Source organism: Athene cunicularia (assembly GCF_003259725.1).
Source record: "Athene cunicularia isolate RWA chromosome 3 unlocalized genomic scaffold, athCun1 chr3_part1, whole genome shotgun sequence".
Taxonomy (NCBI): Eukaryota; Metazoa; Chordata; class Aves; order Strigiformes; family Strigidae; genus Athene; species Athene cunicularia.
In genome coordinates, this window is record NW_020799097.1 from 108,239,293 (window position 1) to 108,250,850 (window position 11,558).

Genomic DNA, 11,558 nt, shown 5'->3' on the forward strand with positions numbered 1-11,558 from the left:
ATGTGTAGACCTTCAACAAGCAGATGGCAGAGCTAGGGAAGAGGTTTCATTTTCCCAGAAGAGGGGGAATTCTGCACTCAAAAAAAAAAGGATGAAACAAACTTTTACAGCTGTTACTAAGTTCTGCTGTTTTATGGAGCAAGTATCAGTAAGGATTTGCTGTGATGATACAGAAGTTGCTGTTGTTGCACTAGAGGCTGGTATGTGTTGTACCCAAGTGGAACGTGAGCTGCAAAGACAACTCTGGATTATCACAGGCACTGCCTGCTCAGTTTTTCCATCTTCTCTTTCTCAGCAATTTCTTTTTACACAAAGGCACCACTCCCCTGGCCATGCACACACCCTATAGATGACTCAAGCTATTTATCCTATGGGCTGGGAAGGGACGCGAGAGACAGAGAGACTTGTTTGCATTTCTATTTTTAAATTCTACGGAAACACTGAAATTATGATAATCAAGACTACAAATTAAAAGAAATTGTTCTGTGAAGTACATATCTGTACATGCATATACTTTTTTTTTGAGTACGTGGCTTTTTTTGTCAGACTTTGAAAGAGGTGAAAGGTTATATATAACAAATGGTTTGTTACAGAGTCACCATGAGAAATAAGGAGCACATATCGTGAGCACATATCCTGCTGTTCATACTTGCCGTTGCTAAGATAACAGAAACAAAACACCAGTTTAGGGTGTTTGCAGCTTCTGAGGATGTGGCTTGTGATAGTCTGATGACTGAAGATGGCTCCCTTCCAATTATTTTTTAATTTTTTCCGGATCTTAGAAACCCTTTTGTTGTGAATACTTGTAAGCATGTAAGTGATGATAATGAAGTTTATTTTCCCAAAGCACAGAAAACATCCTGGATGATTCAAAATATATTCTTTGTTTATTTCTCTACCTGCACATATTCACAGGGTATGTGAGTACAAGTTCTGACTAATCAGGCAGAGGGGAAGGCACTGTTTGAGCCAGGAAGGGAGGATAAACGAGCTTGAAAATAGAACATATTGAAACAATCACTGTAACTCTTAAATAAATTATTTGTCTTGAGACAGCATGTAAAATTCAACACCCATTATACTAGTTGCTGAGCACAGACATAAGGACAGCCTCTGTTCCACTGCATATCTTTTGCTCTTCATTCTGTCCCATGAAAACCAACAAGACAAGTAAAAATACTATGACCCTTGTAAGGGATTTTTTTGCTCAACACGTCATGTTTTAGCTTGCATTAAGTTCTGCTGCCGTAACATGTACTTATTCATGTGGGTGGATTTGCAGAAGGTAGTATTTTGGGGGTCCTGTGGCAACCACCCCACACTGCTTGGCATTCCACTCACTTGACCTTTCTCGCTCTGAACTTCTGATGACAGGTTCAGTCATTTGCAATTACATACTGAGTCACTGGCAAGGAAGCATTACGACACCACGCTGAAGCAACATGCATTGTGCACCTCTCTGGTGCAGTGGCTGGACAACCTTGCTCTCGAGGGAGAGATGAGTATTAAGAAAGTGCTTGAGAGGAAACAGCACAATAAAGACATTTTTTCACCGTAGGGGGAGTAGTACTGCAGCTGCAATTATGAATCAAAAGGATGAATCTGAGAATTTCCTATGAAAGTTAAAAAAAAAAAAAACCAAACAGAACAAACAAGCCACATAACTGTACGTTTGGGGAACTTTGATTCAAGCTGTTCATCAAGTACCACCATGGAACTGTGATAAATTGCAACATTATATGTTCCTAAAATTATAGGGACTCCAGGATCCATGAGAAACGGAGTAAGAGACAGGACCACTTTTAAATACAAGAGGCTGGCCTGATGCTTCAGATACACTGAAGCAGAGCTGTTCTTATGAGCCTAAAAATCCTGCAGTCAGTGCTCAGCATTAAAGCAGTAAAAGCACCCATCTTTTGATTCACTCTGTCCGCTTGTGTTTTAAGAAACTGACATTACCTCCTATGATAAATGCCCTATATAATGCACATTTGGATCTTGCCATTATGGATGGATGCAGGCAAATAAATTCTGTGTTCCTCCACCCTGAATGCTAGCTGCCCAGTCAGAAACACCGTTGTTGTCAGTAGGAATGCAATTCATTCTGCTACAACTAGGCACTGTAATTCCCTCAGCTCCCTTTCCCAGCTTTCAGCTGTGAAACCTCTCTGCCAGCATTCACTGCACCAAATACAAGTAGAAAATTTTATCACAAAAGCATCTTTGAACACAGTACAAACCGGGAGTACTGTATTTTGCAAAGTAAGTTCAAAGGATTTCAGTCTAACATTTCATGAAAGATATATCCTAGAAAATGCAAACCTGAAAATACCGGCTTAGAATCAATTGCAAAGTTTTTAAATAATTTTCTAGTATAAAATTTACTGCACTGACATATGAGGACATACCATACAAGGTGTGCTGCTGTTAATCCTGATGTGCTGAACAGGAGTTGCAAACTCCATTTACTTCATTAAGAACTTCTGTAGGGAATACAAAATGGAGTGTAAGGAGTTCTATCATGGCTCTAATGTTAAAAACTAGAGCTTCTTTATTTCTTATTCCAGTATTGCTATTTAAGCTCTTCTGGTCATGCAGAAGAGCAGCAAGATCATTTGGAAGAATAGTGACAACATGTGTTTTGCTTTTTTCCCCTTTTAGACTTACTAATAATGTGCAGTCTCTGTTCTTGGCAATATGGATCAGTGACATGTCCTCCAACATTAAGACTTCCTGTGGAGATACAAACATATTTACTAATCTGGCCACCATATCATATTTAGAGCTTGCCAACTCCACTACTGTGATAAGCAAAAGAACAGCATATATCATCAAAACCTCAAGACTAAGGAAAAGGATTAGCTTCCATTACAGGCACCTACTATCTACTCCTACTTAAGGGAAACAAAGAAAAAATGAGGTAAGAAAATGGTAATTTAGGATCTCTAGTACAACCCACTAGTGTGGAAAGGCTATGAAGACACCATGCTGAAATCAAGTGGAAAAAAATGATACCATGGAAACTGAACAAAAATCATAATTTGCTATTACATCTCTATCCTAGACCAGGAAGCCCTTAACCTGCAAATCACTGGATGCTCAGCATATACTGGTGAAGTATCATCACATTTTTGCCTTATTATCCTTTTCCTTACACATCTGTTCCCAGTAATTTTCAGAAACAAAATCCTGCATTGGTTGGATTATCTGGCAGGACCAAATACACCTATTATGATGTCTTCAGATTCTGCTTAAAGAGTGCTGATGGTATATACATATTTAAATGTCTGGCAAATCTGAGGAGAAAGAAGAAGAAAATAGGAGATAATTAGCACAGTCTAAGCAATCTCTAAAGGAGGATGCCTGAATGGTGGAGAAGCTGAAAGAGGGCTCTGAAACAAAGGGATCTACAGGCTGGAGGCAGCAGAGAAGGGCCCCCCCCAGGGAACTGCAGGGTGCAGTCAAAATGACCCGAGACTCTGGAATTCGAGTTTCTGCAGTTTGAGAGCAAACAGACGCACTACAGTGATACACCGTTTATCCATGTTCCACTTCATTAGGCTAGAACGGCACTTAAGGTTGAAGAGAGTAGGAAGACCCAAGTGCTGCCACCGACTTAATCCCATCCCTGCCACTCACTTGTTGCAGACCATTAGAAATAACTGCCTTTCGATTACTTTCTTCACCTATGGATCTGCAAAAAATGTATTTGCCTCAGTTTCTGTGAGTGTCGCGTGTGTTATGTTAGACAACAGCTGTAGTGCACTCTGAAGGAGGAACTCACGACGCTCAGTGCTGCAGGCAGCCTTCCTTCGCAGGCAGGTTACAGCTCAAGCTACCGCCCTCAGACGGTAGCTACCGCCAGAGTATGTGCAAAGACTTCTGTCCCATAGTGGAGAATATCTTTACAAGGTGCTTGAGATGATTTATTAAATGGTGGAGTCTTGTTTAATACAGAACTTTTCATTCTTGTTTCTTCACTAAAAGGAAGAGGACACCGTTGGTCTTGAATGGCATAGTTCTTCAGTGGTCTTGGGAAAGAAAGCCAGCACTTTGTTTTTGTGTAGCCCAGAATCACAGTGGTGCAAGGCACTTGACTGTATTTGACACCTTTTCCTAGATTACAGAATGATGTGTCTTTAAATACTGTTCTCCTTGGAACTGCTGTAAAAAAAACTGTATCTAAATTGTTCACAAATACTTTTTTTTTTAATACTTTGACAAAATCATTTTAAGAAAACTGAATTCACTTTGGAACTTTGTAGGTCACAGAGTTCATATTTCTTGTTGCTTTTTCCAGTGGCTCTGCTGTACTTTGGAGATTAAAAATGGCTCTGGATAAGGTATTTGAGGGACTTCACTGCTTGGTTCCTGAATGGAACTTTGAAATGTGGACTTTTAACTATAGTTTCTGGAAGTTGCAGCTGCTGGATCCTCTTTCTTTTAGTATAATGGTGTCCAAAAGCTTTCTTTTAACTTCATCTTGCAACCTTCAGCTTGTGATGTTTCATTGGTACTTTGTAGGAACTATCTTTTGGTTTCATCCCGCTTCTTGTGCAGCAACTCCAGGGCATTGTGGGATCTCCTTTGCAGATAACTCTCCTTTTTGTGCAAATGGGCAGTTGTTTAGTTGGCTGGTTATTGTGTTCAGGTGGAAATGGAGGGTAGCCCTGGAAAGCTGTTTGTCTGTTCACTTATTCTTGTTGTGGAAGCCAAGGAGAGAGATAGACAAGAGCTTGATAGATCCAAGGAGTGCCAAGGGAAGTAACTGCCAAAGGATTACTTTCCCTCTCAGTTCACAGAGCAGTCCAGAAGGAGGATGTGTTTTCAGAGTCTCCTTCCCCTTGAGTTGCAGCTTCTGGCGCTCTCACACGACCCTGATGGAAGTAGTAGTCAAAAGGCTTTTTCAACTTGTGACAGCCTTTGGTAGATCACTCTTCAGTTTAGATATCTCAGTGCAGCACGATTGAGCTTGTTCATTCACTACTCCTGACGTGTTCCTACATTAGTAGCTGTGGCAGAAAAAAGGCATAGAAAACTACTGCACTGGTTTTTCTTCCTAGGCAAGCCCGGTGCTTGGAAGTCTTTCTGTGTTTCTCTCAAGTTTCTTTTGCCTTTGTGATGCATGAGCAGCACAGTGGGAATACTGCAGGGCAAAAGCCTGTGCTTAGCAATGTCAACTGACTTTTGACCTTTCAAATATATTTAGTCATCAGACTGAAAAGATTAGCCATTGCTGTTTTACATTGAATCTTGCCTTCTATGCATCTGCCAGAGGTATTCCCAAACACTGCAAACCCTTTTAATTTATATCTGCAACAGCTGGACTCAAACATGTCAAATGAATACAAACTGCCACTGAAGAAACCAAGATTCAAGCAATTATCAAGAAATGGGAAGATGGAACTGTCGGTATCCTCATTGCTGCAGGGTAGAGGTACTCTGTGAAGTGACTGGGAAGTAGATTTCTTGAGTATCACTTTTCACCGCAGTGAATTTAGCTCAGATTCGTGAGCTATATAAGTAAGTCTTGGAGGGCTTTTTTTCCCCGATGCTTTTTATGCATTTTTCCTGAAGTGTTTCTCAAGCTGTTCTCTATGGATCATCTGCTACTACCAGTAATAAGCATTTTTGCATTAGTGTATAGTTAAACTCTTCCTGAATTGATACGGATTTTGACTTTCTTGAGCCCTATTTATGTTCCGGAACGAGTCATGAACAGTTTTGGGGAAAAGAGGGGAGAGGCACTGAATATGAGCAAGAACTTTATTAGGCAAGGAAGAAGTTTCAACTTTTCCATACTTCTTCACTGTTCTTCAAACCTTAACTATATTCAAGTAACTAATCTTCCAAGATATTTATTGAGTAAGAATTATGTTCTGTTTGACCAAATGGTACAGTAACTACTTGTTTCTTGGCAATTCAGGTTATGAATTGGATACTCTTTTCAACCTGATACCACTCCTTATCTACCTGAACAGAATACTTTAAAAAGCATGCACTTCTTGTGCTCTCTTGAGAATATGCTGCTTTATGCACATTCTAATGAACGGCTTTTATGTATTCCTTTGTCTTGCATAGTTACTGGCATCTCTTATCTTTCAGCTTCGAGCTCAGAACCAAGTGCTGAAAAAAGGGGTTGTAGATGAGCAAGCAAACTCTGCTTCTCTGAAGGTAATCTCTAAAAACTTTGTGTTGAATATGTTAAACTTGTGAAAAAATAGGTAAATGAGAATACTTTTTGCTCTATTGTGATTAAAAGAGTAAAGAAGGAATTTCTGTTCTGCAGATAATCTTCATTGTTCTCTGTAGGTGCTGACTTTGTAAAAGTGGAAGGTTGCTTCTCGATGGTTAAATTACAGGATGAAGTACCTATTTGAGTGTGATCTGTGGCAGTTCAAGGAAGCACATTCTATTTTTTGGTTTAAAAGCAATACTTTTTGTCTCTTCAGTCTTCAAATAGTTAAGAAAGCAATTCTTTAATACATTCTCTTCTTTTAATGTGATACTACTTATTAAAACGATATGAAAGTAAATGTGAAAGTTTTAAAATTAAACTTTTTTGGTCATTCAGGAGCAACTGAAGATGAAGGATCAATCACTGAGAAAACTACAGCAAGAAATGGACAGCTTGACCTTTCGAAACCAGCAACTTGCCAAGCGGGTGGAGTTACTTCAAGATGAACTTGCATTAAGTGAAACTAAGGGCAAGAAGAACAAGGTATGTGCTAAAGGAAAAAAAACTTGCTTAGCAGATTTTGTTCCTCACCTGTCAATGTCTTATCCTGATTTCTAGCAGTAGTTGCCTTGTGTCAGGGGTTGAGCTCAATATTTTTGTCAGAACTCGTGTTATTAACTGATGTTAGTGAAAATAACCACTAAACAGGTATTGATTTTATATAATATATGCAAAGTAGTTCTGTACTCTTCTTTCTAGTGCATCAACTAACTGATACTGAATTGCCATCTCCTTTTCCAGGTATTTAGGAAGTGTTCATACAGCTGGGAAAGATCTTGGAGCTTTGTGATTAATCTACTGTTATGATGAAAACTGATCACCCCTCCTTTCCTATCCCCACCTCCTTGATTTGTAATTTTCATGTTGATGGTTAACTCTTCAGCCTATGATTGTAGCTTTTTCTAGTCAGCTCTTATGTGAATCTTGTCAAATACCTTGAAATCTAAATTTTTAGCTAGTATTCCATAGGTTATTTCAAAGTGACAGTATAATTTCAGTACTGAGATCTTTCTCTGCCAAAATGCATGCCGATTAAACCTGGTTATACCATGTTTAGTCTGAGATCAGCCATGTGTTCTGTACGTAACACCAGAGTTCCAGGGGTGATGTGTCTGGACTTAAATATTTCTCAAGCATCCTTTGCCACCTTCCACTTGTCAGGAAACCCCTTTTAATTACTATAATCTTCCCCTTGGTTAGCTCCCAAAATGCTGTAGCTATGAAGAATGACATTAAAGTAATCATTCAACTGATTACTAATATGATTATCTTCCTTTTTTCAAAGCTCTTGTGTGTTTTTTTTGCTATCCAGTTCCTTGATAAGCATGGTACCTCTGACTTACATTATTCACGCACTGTAGTAGATTGTTCTCCGAAATGCATCTTGACCCTTCTGTTATTTTATTTCATTTTATGTAATTTATCACTTCCCTAGGCATGTTTCCAAATTTTGAAGGACCTCAGCCTGGCTTGAGTAGCTTTGTGAACCATTGCCACTGACTTTCAGCTGTCAGAATGCACAATTCTGTATTTCTTTCTTAAAAAGTGTTTGTACTACCTTTTAAATATGTTCCCTTCAGTTTTACCTGCTGGGCCTCACTGAGTATGTACATTATATTGAACACACCCCCAGTATATTCCATGCCACCCTTACTTCAGAGACTTGCCATTGGGAGACCATGTAAATCACATCTGAAACTATTTAGGTTAAGGTTCAGATAGATGATCTGTGCCAGACTGCAGTCCTTATAGGAGGAAAACATATGCCCATGTCTCAGGTGTTGTAGTTCGTAGGGTGATAGCAAATGCAGAGGTGGCTTAGCTCTCCTAGCTGTTCCAAGTACTTGAAGTTTAGAGTTAAATTTGAATGAGAATAGTCTCCCTTTCATTTGGTGATGGTACTACCTTTGTTCAGCAGCATGGTAGAGCAGAGTAGTGTGGAATTCAGTAGTGGCGCTTGAACCTTTTGGATGAAATGGGTGAAAAATGAGGGAACAGTTGGCAGTTTCCGGAATTCTTAGGGTAGTTGGCAGACAGTGAAGACCCTGTGTTTTCCAGTGCCACCTTGTGCCACAGCCTGATGCAGGGTAGTCTGCTTTCAGTGATTATTTCTGGTCCCTGCTGAAACCAGACCAGCTTACACATGGACACTTGGTGGAGGCAGATGTGCCTTACACACAATTACCAAACCTAGTAAGCCCCTGTATGGTTTCATATTATTGACTGCATGGAATCATGCAAGGTTCAAATGATTCAAATGGGCACCTGCCCATACAAGCAATTTTGTATGTGTGTGTGAATGTGATGCCTGAGTAGTGGCTTTCCTGAGTCCTGATCGAGTTAGCATTCTACCACTATACAGTAACAATGGCATGAAGGAGAAAGTGCTGATTTTAGGCTCATGCTGTGTGCAATATGCATACTTTTGATGTATTAGTATAAGTAACTCATGTGCCTCTATTGGGAATTAGCAATGGGAAGTGTTTTCATATGCTTGGGGATGGACTTTGGGATACCCCCAGAGACTTGTTTTTTTTTTTTTTTTTTTTTTTTTTTTTTTTTAGAAAAGTGCAGAATCCTCATCTCAGTTGAGTCAAGAGCAGAAAAGTGTCTTCAATGAAGATCTTCAGAAGAAAATAGAAGAGAATGAACGACTCCATATACTTGTGAGTGAAACTTGTTTATCCTTCTTAGTTCAGAAAACTGGTCACATGAATGAAGATAGAGAAAATAAAATGCCATCTGAAAACTAGTGGGTATAGAAGCTTAATTATATGCAAAACAGTAGATTAGATTGCATAGCTTGCTTATAAAGGTGTTCACTGAGTAAATGGAAAAGTATTTTGACTTCAGATTCTTAAGATAGTATGTGGAATAACTCAAATAATATGTATTTTCTCATTTAGATTTTTAACTTTTGGTGACACTTAGCTACTTTACTGAAAATAGCCATATAGTTGGTACTGGGTGGAAACATTTTTAATTCACTAACTTGCAGAATTGCCTTAAAGCTTAAAATACTTTCTGAAAGTTGCCATAATTAAGTCAGGAATGACTTCATTGAAATAGACTGCATTTCACTTATGTTTAGAAAATTTCAGAAAGACCTTATGGTTCAAGTTTAATTTTTCAGGTGTCTACTATTAGTTGGCAATATATTTAAGGACTGCTTGGTACTACAAAACGTTAATAAATACAGAGTATTCCTGAACCTTTTCTCTGTAAATATCATCATAACAATTACTAGTTCTCAGATAAATAGAAATATTATTAACCTGGACTGGCTAATTAAATTGGTGTAAAATTAAGTTTTTATATGAACTCTGTATTTCTTCTTTTAGTACTTTGAAGCAGATGAGCAGCACAAACGTTTAGAAGCGGAGCTGAGAACTAGACTTGAGGTTTTGGAAACTGATGCTGCGCAGCATCAAGCTGTGGTGGACAGTTTAACAAGGAAATACACAGATACCATAGAAAAACTGCAGAATGATAAAGCCAAATTAGAAGTAAGGAGTTTTACTTGCAAGTTTGAAAAGTTTTGAAATGAAATGTCTTGCTGTGTCAGTACTTACATTGTGAGATTATCTTCTTGCATAAAGATCAAGTCTCAGACACTAGAAAGAGAAGCTAAGGACTGTAGGCTTCGAACTGAAGAATGGTAAGTGTTTTTATTTAATATAATGAAAAATTGATTTAAATAATTGCTGTAAAATATCAACTGGAATGTTTTTAGAGAATAATACCTTAAAAAAAAGACTGATAAAAAAATACTGGGCAACAGCACATTAACATCAAGACTATGTAGGTCAGACCCCTTCCTTCTGCTGAGTATATAACTAGAAAATCCCACAGATTCAACTTTCAATAAGAACAGTTTTGTCACCAAGCTTTTTAAATAGTTGTGCAGTTGATGAAAGCTTGAATTTATTTCTAATGGAATGTTAGAAAAGAAACTACTGACGTTGTATGAAACGAAGTTGTATGAATTGGTAAAAACTGCTTCTAAAAACAAAGCTTGAGTAAGGCATGCTGAGACAACTGACTGAAAAGAGTTTCAAAAATCCCCTTCCCCCAAAATCTTCTTGAACAATCACTTTTGCTTCAGGTATAACACTCAGCTAGAATATTTGGAAGTTTGTTGAAGGGTTGTATTGTTAGCTTTGAAATACCTTAATTGTCTTGAAAACAAGTTGTAGAAAATGGGAAGAAGTTGAGGACTGTGGGTCAAATCAAATTAGGGTTCAAATTCTCTGAAGTTGATTATTAAGGTGCATTTTTTAAAAGACATGTGCAGTGTAGATCTATAATGCAATGGATATATTGCATAGGGAATGATAAGATGAAGAGTTCCTTCTTTCAAATGATAACCTAGAGGTATGTATTTTAATTATTTTCTGAGATGCAGATACTTGTATTCCAATAACCAATACAGGCTAGGATTTCACGAAGAATGACTTGCAAAGGAGGATGAAAGTTGAAAGCTGTTTTGCTGCTGTTTGCTTTTCTGTGGTGTTTGAAAAACAGTGTAGTCTTAATCTCCAGTTCAGAGCCTGTTTGTCGTGTTCTAGGTTGGCTGGGTAATTAATGTCATTGTAAGAAATTGTCCCTACCATTTAAGAAGGGAGGCTTTTTAAAAATAATAAAGCCTGACACTTCTTTATTTTAAACACTGAAATCAGCATCTAATGAACAATGACAGAAGATGTCTTTGAGAGTACTGCTCTTCTGTTTTCCCCATTCTTTCAGGGGAAGGGATCCATTTGCCTCTGACACCCATGCTTTATTCAGGAAAGCCAGGGGATATGAGACTTGACAGCCTGCATGCCTTGAAAATTAAAGGGCAGAATGTGAAACAAAACATATCAAACTACTTGTTTGCCATTCCTCTGTAGTCTAAAAAGAAAACATCTGTACTTTCGCAGGTTGTCTTTGAGTTTATTTTCTATCATGCACAGTGCTACTGTGGTTTTAGCTGTATAGTTTCTGTGAACTTTTGGAGCTACTTTTCAAGAAAAATGTTTGTTAATGTGCATGAGCTATTATTGGCCAGTTTCTTCATATCTTACTTGTCCTTGTCTATTTTGGGTTCTTTTTCCTTGTTAGTCCTGATAGACTTCCATGTATCAAATGTTTCTGTAAAAAAGGAAAAAAATGCCATTTTGATACACCCCCACCCCGCTATATGTGCAGGAGTTCTAGATGTCAAACGGGAAGCAAAACAGTGAAGAATTTGGGGGCCTAAGTTGGGTAAGGTGTGGAATTTGGTCTGAATCAATATGTAGTAATCTTTGACATATGTAGATAATCCTGGAATATGTTA

General features: G+C 38.2%; 1 protein-coding gene across 2 annotated transcripts in view; it reads left to right on the forward strand.

Annotated features, from left to right (window-relative positions):
- Positions 1-5,377: 5,377 nt before the first annotated feature.
- The window catches only part of PPP1R21 (protein phosphatase 1 regulatory subunit 21), a 29,944-nt gene continuing 23,763 nt past the window's right edge, over positions 5,378-11,558 (forward strand). Inside the window, exons 1-6 of one of the 2 annotated variants that reach the window (XM_026845246.1) lie at positions 5,378-5,437; positions 6,106-6,174; positions 6,575-6,721; positions 8,803-8,904; positions 9,580-9,744; positions 9,838-9,896. In XM_026845246.1, the coding sequence (XP_026701047.1) occupies positions 5,393-5,437; positions 6,106-6,174; positions 6,575-6,721; positions 8,803-8,904; positions 9,580-9,744; positions 9,838-9,896 (587 nt within the window). In that variant the 5' untranslated portion in view covers positions 5,378-5,392. Of the gene's footprint in view, positions 5,438-5,717; positions 5,838-6,105; positions 6,175-6,574; positions 6,722-8,802; positions 8,905-9,579; positions 9,745-9,837; positions 9,897-11,558 lie in introns of those variants that run through there. The other variant, XM_026845245.1, reaches the window with a different exon arrangement.